General features: G+C 41.2%; 1 protein-coding gene across 1 annotated transcript; it reads left to right on the top strand.

Moving 5' to 3' along the window:
- Nucleotides 1-594: 594 nt before the first annotated feature.
- On the top strand, nt 595-14,038 carry LOC307100474 (olfactory receptor-like protein OLF4; the record flags this gene model as incomplete). Its single annotated transcript, XM_079772936.1, has 2 exons — nt 595-959; nt 13,435-14,038. The coding sequence occupies 2 exons, from the start codon at nt 595-597 to the stop codon at nt 14,036-14,038; spliced, it is 969 nt and encodes a 322-aa protein (XP_079629062.1).
- Nucleotides 14,039-14,265: the final 227 nt, after the last annotated feature.

Here is a 14,265-nt window from a genome sequence, read left to right as displayed (position 1 = left end):
TGTATAAATGTTCTGTGGAGAATGAATGAAGTTCATAAATTTCATGTGGTCCAATCTGTAAGTCAGTCTTACTGGATCTTTTCCTTTTGCTTTAAAAAAGTTTTAATTAACGTATAACTGACATAAACATTATTTTAGTTTCAGGAGAACAACACAATGATTCTGTATTTGCACATATTGCAATATGTCCTCCACAATGTCCACTTCACATCTGTCACCACACATAGTTACAATTTTTTTCTTGTGATAAGGACAATTAAAATCTACACGCTAGCCACATTCAAATACACAATATGGTATTGTTAACGATAGTCAGCGTGCTGAGCCTACAGCTCATGTATTGCTTTCTTACTTTTATTTTTCGCACTGAAAGAATCGAGTAAGACCCAAAAATTCTTTATGTGCCTTCTCATGGAAAAGGAAATTCTAGTGAGAAATGGCACTAGGGGTGTCCTAAAGGAGACCATGCCATACACCCAATTGGAAAAATAATTCTTTAATTCTACAGTATAGATGGCAGCTTTTAAGCGTTGTTACTAATGCTTGTTTTGGGAAATGTCACTTTTCCTATATCCTGGTAGTCACCTCCACCACATGGAACTAAGGAATGTCACAGGATTTTCAGAATTTCTCCTTCTGGGATTATCAGAGGAACCAGAACTGCAGCCCCTCATATTTGGGCTTTTCCTCTCCATGTACCTGATCACTGTGTTGGGAAACCTGCTCATCATCCTGGCCGTCAGCTCAGACTCCCATCTCCACACACCCATGTACTTCTTCCTCTCCAACCTATCCTTGGTAGACATCTGTTTCACCTCCACCACCATCCCAAAGATGCTATGGAACATCCAGAAACAAAACAGAGCCATAACCTATGAAGGCTGCATCACCCAGATGCATTTTTTCTTGTTATTTGCAGGACTGGACAACTTCCTCCTGACTGTGATGGCCTATGACCGGTTTGTGGCCATCTGCCACCCCTTGCACTACATGGTCATCATGAACCCTCAGCTCTGTGGACTGCTGGTTCTGGGGTCCTGGATTATGAGTGTATTGCATTCCCTGTTACAATGCTTAGTGGTGTTGAGACTAACCTTCTGTCCAGACCTGGAAATCCCCCACTTTTTTTGTGAAATTAAACAGATGGTCCAACTTGCCTGTTCTGACACCTTCCTTAATACCATGGTGATGTATTTTGTAGCTGTGCTCTTGGGTGGTGGTCCCCTTCTTGGTATTCTTTACTCTTACTCTAAGATAGTGTCCTCCATATGTAAAATCCCATCAGCTCAGGGGAAGTATAAAGCATTTTCTACGTGTGTGTCTCACCTGTCGGTTGTCTCCTTGTTTTATGGTACAAGCCTAGAAGTGTACCTCAGCTCTGCTGTTACCGAGAGCTCAAGTGCAACAGCCTCAGTGATGTACACAGTGCTCACACCCATGCTGAACCCCTTCATCTACAGTCTCAGGAACAAAGACATAAAACGGGCTCTCAAAAGACTTGTTGTGATAGTAGCTATAAAAGTACCCATTGTTATAGGGCTGAGGAAATGCACATGATAGCTGGACTCAAAGCCTCAGAGCCAGACATTGTGGATGTAGAATTTACTCTCTCTGTTTATTCCTAGAGTTTCTGTTTCTATGATTTCCATACAATTTAATTGAATCTCTTTATGAATTTTTTTTTACTTTCTGATACCTAACAGCTTTTCCTATGTCATTTTCTCCTCTCCCAAGTTGATTCCCAACCTTGGGTGAAATATTTGGAAATTCCCATTTATCTCATGAGACTACATGGATTTCTTAAGAACAATTTCTTTTGAAATGCAATCTATCATACTGAGTAATTTTTCTTTCATTTTACTAAAAGAAAAATCATGAGTTGTACTACTTCTATGAAATAAATGCATTTAGTAACCAAAGCCATTTGTATCATTTCATAGGAGAGAAAAATATAAGAGCACAGTTTAACCCTTTATATACATCATTTCTTCATATATCACTACCATACCTGCTTTTTCTGAAAATGCAGACTTAAACATAGTGTTTGTTGTACGAGGTCATCTGGCTGTGTTCCCTCATTAGAATCCTGTATTTTATTTCACTTGGTGTCCACATTCTTATCATAGTCATTATTATACTGGTAATCAAGTCCATATCTCTAATTCTGGTTCTAATTGTTTGACATAATATGCCCTTAGAGTCAGAGATGACTTTAAATATAAGGAAGCAAAATTTTTTAGGCATACATTTATTACAATGCAAAGTATTTTTTCATGGTGTAAGTTTAATTATTGATATATGTAAGATTAGTGTCCATGTGCAAAGGGATTTATCACTGTGGTGCTTTGTTTGGTGTAATGATGTTTCCTACGGAACTATCTTCCTGCTTCCACTTGAAAACTTTCATTGCTGCCTACAAATGGGAGTCCCTCTGTTACTCTAAATAAAGCATGTTCTCATACTGTAAATATTGTCTTAACTACTAAAGGGATAGGGAATGAACTATATTGTTATCATCTATTGATGATATATATATGATTGGCCAACTGGCCAATAGCTATGATGCACACAGACCACCAGGGGGCAGATGCTCAATGCAGGAGCAGAAACCACAGGCATGGAAACATGGAACAGACTGATGAATCTCAGAGGGAAGAGGGGAGGAAGATGGCAGGAAGAGATTAAACAAAGATCGTATATGCATACTAGAGGCCTGGTGCACAAAATTCGTGCAGGGGGGAGTGTCCCTCAGCCTGGCCTGCACGCTCTCCAATCTGGGACCTGGCCTAAACTGGCAGTAGGGATTCCCTCTCACAACCTGGGACCACTGGCTCCTAACCACTCACCTGCCTGCCTACCTGATCATCCCTAACTGCTCTCCCGCCTGCCTGATCACCCCTAACTACCTCTGCCTTGGCCTCTGCACCTGGCCCCAGGATTCCCTCCTCCAGCTGGACCAGAGCTTCCCTCCCTCTGGCCGGCCATAGCAGTGGGGGGTGGTCCCTCAGCCCAGCCTTCCCCCCTGCCCCCTCTCACAGTTCGGGAGCCCTCAGGGGATGTCCCATGGGGAGCAGGCCAAAGCCACAGGGCCAATCAGGGGAAGGTGCGCCTCCATCACCCCAGCTGCTGCTGCTGCCTCTGGCCTCCCTCTGTGTGAGGCGACCAGACTGATCAGGGGAAAGCGCACCCCCATCACCCTGCTGCTGCTGCCTCTGGCCTCCCTCTGCAGGAAATGGCCAGGCCAATCAGGGGAAGGCACTGCCCCCATCACCCCGCCAATGCTGCTGCCTCTGGCCTTCCTCTGCAGGAGGCGACCCAGCGATCAGGGGAAGGCGCACCCCCATCACCCTGCTGCTGCTACCATTGCTGGCCTCCACAGTGGCCTGCCCTCAGCCCTTGCAGCCGCCACCATGGCTGCCTGCCTTCGGCCCTCACAGCCACTGCGGCTTTGTCTAGAAGGACATCCCAAAGGACATCCAGAAAACGTCCAATCTAATTAGCATATTACCATTTTATTTGTATAGACTAGAATCCATGCACTGGTGGGTTCTCTTGGCCTGGCCTGTGCGGAATAGGCTGAAACTGGCCCGGTGCACCAATTCTTGGACCAGTGGGGTCCCTCGGCCTGGCCTGCATGGATTGGGCTGAAACTAGCTCCATGCACCAGGCCTCTAGTATGTACATAAGTTAGTAAAGAGTAACTCAGCAGAGAGCTTGAATTTCTGTCTAGGTCTGTGATTCAGAGTTATAAGGTTTACACAAACATGCATATTCTTTCAAGCTCTTCTGGTTACCTAGAAGGGAATTTCAATGGAATCACTTTTAATGCAGTTATCTGAAATATACTTTAATAACAGAGTAATCATGAACGCTATCTTCAAAGATATGTATAATTGCCTAGATTGGGATAAAGAATCTATCTATATAAAACCCTAATATGCAAATTGACCAAACAGCAGAACGCCTGGTTCCTATGACATGCACTGACCAACAAGGAGCAGACGCTCAATGCAGGAGCTGCCCCCAACAGGCAGGCTACGACCTGCTGCGGCCAGCGTCGGAGCTGGCGAGCAAGCAGCCCCAAGGCAGCCAAGACAGGTTCCAGTGAGGACGGGAATGGGGGAGGGAAGGCCTAATCACCTTTACCATGTTGGGTTGAAGTTAAGGTTTATTATTCCACATTAACTACAGAAAGAAGAAAAGTGAAGCCAGATGAATTACATTTTTAACAGTAACATAATGCAGTTAAAACTGATTGTGCATCTTCCTGAGTTATATTACAAAAGTTGTAGGAAATATTAAAAATATGCAAATTAACAGGATTACTTCTATTATATTCAAAAATATTATATTTCCCCCTCTGGCTTTATTTTTGTTCATCAGTTTATGTTGTTCATTATATTGCACAAATGAGTGAGATCGTGTGATATTTCTCTTTCTCTGACTGGCTTATTTCACTTAGCATAATGCTCTCCATGTCCATCTATGTTGTTGCAAATGGTAAGAGTTCCTTCTTTTTTATAGAAGCATAGTATTCCATTATGTAGATATACCACAGGTTTTTAATCCACTCATCTGCTGATGGGCACTTAGGCTATTTCCAAATATTAGCTATTATAAATTGTGCTGCTATGAACATAGGGGTGCATATATCCTTTCTGCTTTGTGTTTCTGGTTCTTGGGATATTTCCCTAGAAGTAGGATTATTGGGTCAAATGGGAGTTCCATTTTTGATTTTTTGAGGAAATGTCATACTATTTTCCACAATGCTGGCACCAGTCTGCATTCCCACCAGCAGTGCATGAGGGTTTCTTTTTCTTTGCATCCTCTTCAGCCTTTGTTGTTTGTTGATTTGTTGATGATAGCCATTCTGACAGGTGTGAGATGATACCTTGTTGTTTTAATTTGCAACTCTCAGATGATTAGTGACTTTGAGCATGTTTTCATATGTCTGTTGGCCTTCTGTATGTCCTCTTTTGAAAAGTGCCTATTTAGGTCCTTTGCCCATTTTTTTATTGGATTGTTTATCTCCCTTTTGTTAGGTTGTATGAGTAAAATGTCAAAATTTTGAAAAAAGGATTTAAAGGCAAATGTATGACCTTAATCATGATAAATTAATTTTGTATCTTAATGCCTCAAAGTTCAGAACTACATTTACATTTGCATGATAGGACATTCTTTGTACCATCTATGGTGTCAAATAGCTCTAAATTAGCTCTAACTTTTTTTTCTTTAATGTGGAATTTCAACACAAAATACCTTTGGTCAATGGAAGCTAGCTAAATGATTTGTGAGGCTTAAACTCAGTTCCCTGGTATAATATCTTACTGGATAAATGTCTGTATCAGTTTCTCATTGCTATTGTAACAGATTACAACACCAGTGGCCAAAAACGAATAACTTACTATCGTAAAGTTTTAGAGGTTAAAAGCCTGACATGGGACTTAAAGAGCTTCGATAAAAAATGACTGCAGGCCTTGCATTTTTCTGGGTGATGCAAGGGAGAATGAAATCCCTTTCCAACTCATTTCATAGTCCCATTTCCTATTCCAGACTCTAGAGGCCACCTGCATTCCTTGGCCAATGACCCTTCCTCCATCTTCAATACCAGCAACATAGCATCTTCTAATGTCTTTCTGACTCCAGTTCTTCTTCTACTCTCTTCCACATTGAGAGGACCATTGTGATGACAATAGTCCAACCTGGCTAATCTGAGCTATCTCCTAAGGTAATAATTTTATTTCACCTATCTCAGTTACCCTGCTCTGTGAGCTAACATCTTCCAAAGTTCTCTGAATTAGGATGTTGACATCTTTTGAGGCCCTTATTCTGCCAACTACAAAGCCTTTCCCTAGGTATAAATTATTTGATGTCATCCCAGATCCCTAATATAAAAGAATCATACACAGAATTTATTCTCTCCTTTAGAGTGAGAGAAAAACTTGTTTTTCAAAATTACATCCACAGATGACTCCTGGGTCTTCTATTTAATGTGGAGCTTCAACACAAAATGCCTTTGCCAAAGAAGCTATCGGAATGATTTGCAATGATTACATTTAGTTCTCTCTAATAATGTCTTACTAGATAAATGACTGTGTCAGTTTCTCATTGCTGTTGTAACAAATTACCACACTAGTGACTTAAAACAAACAGCTTTCTCTCTTACAGATCTTCAAATACCAGAAATGGGTGTAAAAGAGCTGAGATCTAAATGACTGCCAGGCTTGGATTTTTCTGGGTGATTCAGGGAAGAATGCAATCCCTTTCCAATCACAGTCCAAATCCTTTCCTATTCTCAATTCCTATTCCAGATTCTAGAATCTCCCTGAATCCCTTGGCCCATGGCCCTTCCTCCACCTTCAATACCTGCAACATGGCATCTTCAAATGTCTCTCTGACTCCAATTCTTCTTCTACTCTCTTCCACATTTAGAGGACTATTGAGATGACATTAGTCCAATCTGCATAATCTGAGCTAATCTCCTTACCTAATAATTTCATTTCATGTATCTTAGTTACCCTGCTCTGTGAGCTAACATTCCAAAGTTCTCCTAATCAGGACGTTGACATCTTTTGAGGTCCTTATTCACCTATTACAAAGCCCTTTTCAGGTATAAATTATTTTGATGTCACTTTGGAGCCCTAAAAATAAAAGAATCAAACACAGAATTTATCCTCCCCTTTAGAGTGAGAGAAAACTTGTCTTTCAAAATTACATATACAGAAGATTTCTAGTGGAGTAGACCTAAATTTTCCTACAACAGACTCTGGCCCACAGCCATGACCCACCTACTCAAAGTGTGGTCCACAGACCCCACAGACCAGGAGGACCTGCAGCATCAACATCACCTGTCAGAAATGCAGACTCCAGGCCCACCGCAGGCTTGATCAATCAGAATTTGCATTTGAGCTGCAAACTTTGGTGATTTGTATGCCTATGAAAAGTTGAGGTGTTGTTCTAGGATAGGTGTTCCCTCCTTTTCACAGTTAACACTGGGAGCTGGATAACTAGATGTGCTGGGAGCTGTCCTGTGCATTATAGGTGTTTAGCAGCCTCTTTTTAGACATTTTATTTATTTTTTATTCATTTATTTTTTAAATATATTTTTATTGATTTCAGAGAGGAATGGAGAGGGAGAGAGAGATAGAAAAATCAATGATTAGAGAGAATTATTGATTGGCTGCCTCCTGCACGCCCCACACTGGGGATCCAGCCCCCAACCCAGCCATGTGCCCTTGGACCTGAAACAAACCCGGGACCCTTCAGTCCTCAGGGCGGCACTCTATCCATGGAGCCAAACTGGCTAGGGCTGTTTTCAGACATTTTAATATCCCCTGGAGCAAAGTCATCTCTGTTTGGACACCACTACCCCAGATCACAAAACTGGAAGTGTCCTGACTGATTCCAATCATAACTCTGGAGGAGCGAGGAAGACTTGGTTGGAAAGTTTGTAAGGAGGAAATTCTGACCTAGGGGAGTTGGCTGAAGGCAACCACCCCTAACGGTTCCTTGACCTTTTCAAACAAGTCTGTGTACGTGCAGACCCTCGGGTGTTTGCTGGAATCTTTATTTCTTAATTGTTTGAAGTATTACATATGTCTCCTTTTTTCCTGATCAACCCCCCCAGCCACTCCCACCTTCCAAGAAAAGCCCCCATCACCCCAGTGTCCTTGTCCATTGGTTATGATAATATGCATGCATACAAGTCCTTGGTTGATCCCTTACCCCCGCCCACACCCTGCCTTTGCTCTGAGGTCAGACAGTTTGTTCAGTGTTTCTTTGTCTCTGGATCTAATTTTGTTCCTCAGTTTATGTTGTTCATTGTATCTCACACTAGAGGATCGGTGCGGGAAATTTGTACATGGGTAAGGTCCCTAGGCCTGGCAGGTGATCAGGGCCAATCTGGGCCTTCTGGCTGCTGGCCAGGGCCTTCCTTCCCCAGCTGCCAGCTATCGGCCAGGGCCTTCCTTCATTCTTTACCAACCACTGGTGGTCAGCATATGTCATAGCAAGGAATTGAACTCCTGCTCTCCCAGTCGAACTCCCGAGGGGACACTTTGCATATTAGCCTTTTATATATATAGATATGAGTGAGATCATGTGACATTTATCTTTCTCTGACTAGGTTATTTCACTTAGCATAATGGTCTCCAATTCAATCCATGCTGTTGCAAAAGGAAAGAACTGCTTCTTTTTTACAGCAGCATAAAATAGTACATTCCATTGTGTGGATGTACCACTGTTTTCTAATCCACTCATCTGCTGATGGGCACTTAGGCTGTTTCCAAATCTTAACTGTTGTAAATTGTGCTGCTATGAACATAGGGGTGCATATATCCCTTCTGATTGGTGTTTCTGATTTCTTGGGATATATTCCTAGAAGTGGGATTACTGGGTCAAATGGGTGTTCCATTTTTAACTTTTTGAGGAAACTCCATACTGTTTTCCACAGTTGTTGCACCGCTGTGCATTCGTACCAGCAGTGCATGAGGGTTCCCATTTCTCCAGCACTTGTCATTTCTTGATTTGTTGATGATAGCCATTCTGACAGGTGTGAGATGGTACCTCATTGTTGTTTTGGTTTGCATCTCTCAAATGATTAGTAACTTTGAGCATGTTTTCATATGTCTCTTGGCCTTCTGTATGTCCTCTTTCAATAATTGTCTATTTAGATCCATTGCCCATTTTTTGATTAGATTTTTTTTACCAGAATCTTTATTCTTAATTTATAGATGTCCTTGCTTAAAGGACACTGCAGACATGTGTCCTAACAAGAATACTTACCCTACTGATTGTATATAAAAGTTAAATTTTATCCCAAACTGCTGTTACAATAAATGCCTGTAGAGGCAGGTGAACAAGGCTATCTCGTTCCTATAGCCAAGCAGTCCCTTAGCCCTCTCTTTCACAGCAATCATGTGTCAGAGTAAACATTTATCCAATGCTCAGGGTCCACTGTTCAGCCACGGCAAAACTCCATCTCTTTATTGGCTTATACCTTTGAGCACAAAATTAAAACCCACTGTTGCCGCCTATGTTGACCCAGGATGTCATAGTTCAATTTCCAGTGAAGGCACTTGCCCAGTTTGTAGTCTCAATCCCTGGTAGTGGGTGTACAGGAGAATCGCCAGAGGAGGCATGTAGAAGATCCCTGTAGAGAATCATCATTGATATTTCTCTCTTCCTCGCCCATCCTCTCTGAAATAAATTAAAAAAAAAAAACAAATATATATATAAAAGCCTAAGTGACAATTTGGCTGTTGAACCAGTAGCTATGACACGCACTGACCACCAGAGGGCAGATGCTCAGTGCACAAGCATGGAAACATGGAAACAGGCCAAATTCGTGCTCCAGGCCTCCGACATCCCCCTAGGGGTCCTGGATTTGCAGGCGGGCGCAGGCCAGGATGAGAGATCCCACAGGTGCGCAAATCAGTGCACCGGGTCTCTAGTCTTCTTTACTAATAAAATCATAATATGCTAATTAGACCAGACAGCCAAAAGAACTTCTGAATGTCCTTTTAGACAAAGCCATGGGGGCAGAGGCAGAGGTAGTTGGGGCGATCAGGCAGGCAGGGGAACAGTTAGGGGGCAATCAGGCTGGCAGAGGATGACCATTAGGGGATGATCAGTCCAGCGGGGGAGGATAACAGGGGGTGATCAGGCCTGCAGAGGGAGACTGGGCGATCAGTCTGGCATGGGGGGGGGGGCAGTAAGGGGCAATCAGGTCAGCAGGCAGAGGTGGTTAGGGGCAATCAGGCAGGCTGGCAGGTGAGCGGTTAGGAGCAGCGGTCCTAGATTGGGAGAGGGATGACTGACTGCCAGCAGTCAGACATTCCCCAAGGAGTCCTGGATTGGAGATGGTATAGACCGGGCTAAGGGACCCCTTCCCCTCCCCATGCACGAATTTTGTGAACCAGGCCTCTAGTATATATTTACAAGGAAATCTAGCTAAGTCCCATTTCTATTTTAGAGAAGGTAGTTTATAAATGTACTACCCCACAAAATGCATTTTTGCAAAACATCCATTTGGCAATTGTTATAATGTGCTCCCCTGGGTTGTGGTGCATAAAATCTAAATGTATCTCTTATATTTAATATACATTTTATAGTATAATAAACAATTTCTAATTGTTTTGGCTAAACCATCATGAAGCCAAGTAGTATAAATCCGAAGGTTTTATACTAAAGAAATAAATATCTCCCTTTTCTTAAACAGGGAAAAAGTAATTTTCTAGATATATCAGTGGTTGTGTCCCCACCATATATCAATGCTTTGAAAACCCAAAGACAAATCAGACAAATTTGTTAATATTAGACGTTTTTCAAATACAGTTTACGTTCAGTATTATTTTGTTTTGGGTTCAGGTGTACAAAATAGTGGTTAGAATGTCATATACTTTACCTAGGGTGTCCCCCTCTGATATTTCAGTCCCAAATTGACCTCATACATAGTTATTGCAATATTATTGACTATATTCCCTTTGTTGTACTTTATATCCCTGAGACTATTTTGATGTTGTTGTTCATCCTGAGGATATTGTCCCATTGATTTTTAGAGTGAGTAAAAGGGAGGGGGAGAGAGGGAGAAGAGAAACATCCATGTGAGAGAGACGCATGTATTAGTTGTCTCCAGCACGCATGCCGGCCAGGAGCTGGGATCAAATCTGGAAAGAAGTCCCGTGCAATTGGCCAGAAATCAAACTCGGGACCTTTCAATCCTTGGACCAAGGATCTATCCAATGAGCCAAGCCAGTCAGTTTCCCCATGACTATTTAATAATTACCAATTTTCTCTTTTCATCCCTTTACCATTTAATCCCAGTTCCCCAACCTGCTCTGCCCTCTGGCAACCACCAGACTGTTCTCTTTGTCTATGAATCTGTTGGAAGTTTTTTTTATTTATTTTGCTCTTTATATTGGATAAATATGGGAAATCATATGGCATTTGTCTTTCTCTGACTGAATTATTTCACTGAGCATCATACCCTCTAGTTTCATCCATTCAGAAACTTTAACTCAGAATTGACATGAGGTTGTGGGAGGCATAGACTTCAGGAAAGCAGGGCATTTAATGAAGGACTAATAACAACTGCACTCACATGACTTATTACATAGTCACCTAGGTACCAGGATGGGTAGGAAAAATTTCCATTGTGTCCAGAGTAGTGTCCCTTAGGGGAATCCTCTGCTTAGAGCTTAGAGTAACAAGAAGTAAATGTGCCTAATGAGCAGACACAGAGCACGTAAAAAGCAGCTCGACCGCTGATCCTCACCATGTGCAACCTTTGGTTGGAAGGAACTTGGTCTATTTTTTTTTTTTTTTGCAGTCCTAAATTTTTCTGGGAGACCAATGCTTGACGCCTTGTTGTCTTGTCTGGGTCAGAGATCTGGTCTGCATCAACAGCCATCCAGGCAAGGATTTGGACCTCCACATGGAAAGTTCTTCTCATAATTCCCATCCAGGTGAGTCCCAGAGCCCAACAGACATGGCAGGAGAGGATCAGAGAGACTGAAAGCCAAGAACTTATACACAAAGTCACCACAGAACCATTCAAACATAGCCCAGGTACCAGTGATCACTGTGGTTGTCAGCTGGCTTTACGAATATGTTAATGTATTTATTCATGATGCTCAAAGGAAAGTGAACAATGCAGTCAGAAATGTAAGTTTTAATGTTGACAATTAAATGGTGTTAATAGCAGACAAATTAAGAAAGGGCATTGGAGGTGTAAAGTCCTTCCAGTAGAAGTAGACAATAAGTTCAAGGACTTCATCCATTAACAGGAATAGACAAATAGGTTATTAGCTATGGAGTAATATATATTGATGTGAGAGCATTTTTTAAATTTTAGGATTGGGCATATTAGACTATGTTTCTATATGGATGAGAAAGATCCAGACCCAGGAAGGCTGCAAATACACCTTTGCAATCACAGTGCATGAGACATACATATCACAGTATGTTCTCTCACCTTGGCTATTCACATTAAAAAAGTTTTATTTGGTAGGTGAAAATGAGAAAGATAATGAGATTCACATTGTAATTATTTCATTACCTATAAGAATGAGTAATGAAATTTGTTGGTTTGTAAGCCATTTTAAGTCTGTGTTAAAATTTGTTTGTGCAAGTTATTTTCTTTACTTGTTTATTAATTTATTTTAAATTAAAGTATGGATGGCAACCAATATAACGTTCACTGTGTTGTACCATGATAGTTTGTTACTTTTGAATAGTTTCATTTTTTATGTAAGTATAGTTTGTATACAATATTAAACTAGTTTCGGGTATACAACATATTGATTCTACATTTATATACATTACAATGTGTTTGCCACACCAAGTCGAGTAATCATTGGTCACCGTGCAGACTTATCACAATATTGTTGGCTATATTCTTATTCAATTTTTCGATTGGACTCTTTCTAAGAAGAATTGGAGATTTTTACACAAACTGACTGTTTTTCATTTAGTTTTTACATGTATTATAAAAGGTTGTGGAGAATGAATAATGTTCATTCGTTTTGTGTGGTCCAAACAGTCAGTCCTACAGTGTTACCTCCATTGCTTTAATAATTTTTTAAATTGAAGAATAATTGACATAACACATTTTATTAGTTTCAGGGGTACCACATAATGATTCTGTATTTGTGTATATTGCATTATGACCTCCACAGTATGTCTAGTTAACATCTGTCACAACAATAGCTACATTTTTTTCTTGTCATACGAACAATTAAAATATACACTCTAGCTACTTCCAAGTACACAAAATAGTATTATTAACTGTACTCGCCGTGTTACACCACAAACGTTCCTTTTTTAATTTTTCTTAATGAAAGAACGGAGTAATACACAAGAATTTTTCATGCATCTTCACATAGAAAAGAAAATTTTAATGAGAAATGGAACTAGAGATATTCTAAAGGAGAGCAGACATACAAAATACAGAAATTAGTTCCTTGATTCCAAAATATAGAAGGTAGCTTTTATGCTAGGTTACTAACGCTTGCTTGTTGGGAAATTAGTCATGTTACTTTTCCTATATCCTGGTAGTCACCTTCATCACATGGAACTTGGGAACCTCACAGAATTTTCAGAATTTCTTCTTATGGGATTATCAGAGAAACCAGAATTGCAATCACTCATATTTGGGCTTTTCCTCTCCATGTACCTGATCACTGTGTTGGGAAACCTTCTCATCACCCTGGTCATCAGTTCAGACTCCCACCTCCACACACCCATGTACTTCTTCCTCTCCAACCTGTCCTTAGTAGACATCTGTTTCACCTCCACCACAATCCCAAAGATGCTGTGGAACATCCAGACACTAAGCAAAGCCATAACCTATGGAGGCTGCATCACACAGATGTATTTTTTCGTACTATTTGCAGGACTGGACAACTCCCTGCTGACCGTGATGGCCTATGACAGGTATGTGGCCATCTGCCACCCCTTGCACTACATGGTCATCATGAACCCTCGGCTCTGTGGACTGTTAGTTCTGGTGTCCTGGATCATTAGTGCCCTGTATGCCTTGTTACAATGCTTAATGGTGTTGCGACTATCTTTCTATTCAGATTTGGAAATTCCACATTTTTTCTGTGAACTCAATCAGGTGATCCAACTCGCCCGTTCTGACAACTTTCTTAATAACATGGTGATGTATTTTGGAGCTGTCCTCCTGGGTGTTGGTCCCTTCATTTGTATCCTTTACTCTTACTCTAAGATAGTTGTCTCCATATGTAGAATCCCATCAGCTCAGGGGAAGTATAAAGCATTTTCTACCTGTGCGTCTCACCTCTTGGTTGTCTCCCTTTTTTATGGAACAAGCCTAGGAGTGTACCTCAGCTCTGCTGTTACCCAAAGCTCACACTCAAGTGCAACAGCCTCGGTGATGTACACCGTGCTCACACCCATGCTGAACCCCTTCATCTACAGTCTCAGGAACAAGGACATAAAGAGGGCTCTGAAAAGATTTCTTGGGATAACATTTATGAAAGGACCAATTGTCCTAGGGCTGAAGAAATGCACATGATAGCTGGACTCAAAGCCTCAGAGCCAGATGTCGTGATTTTTACATCTGGTTGTGGAAGTAGAATGTACTCTCTCTGCTCATTTCATGAATTTTCTTTTTTTTTATTTCTATATAATTTAATTGTATAGCTTTATCAATTTCTTGATGTTGTGATATCTGACATCTTTTCCTTTGTGGTTTGTCTTTTCTCCCAAATGATTCCCAACCTTGGATGAAATATCTGGAAA

The sequence above is a fragment of the Cnephaeus nilssonii genome, assembly GCF_951640355.1.
Source record: "Cnephaeus nilssonii genome assembly, chromosome: 5".
In the NCBI taxonomy this organism is placed as follows: domain Eukaryota; kingdom Metazoa; phylum Chordata; class Mammalia; order Chiroptera; family Vespertilionidae; genus Cnephaeus; species Cnephaeus nilssonii.
Note: the sequence above shows the minus strand (reverse complement) of the source record. Positions and strands in the feature narration are given on the sequence as shown.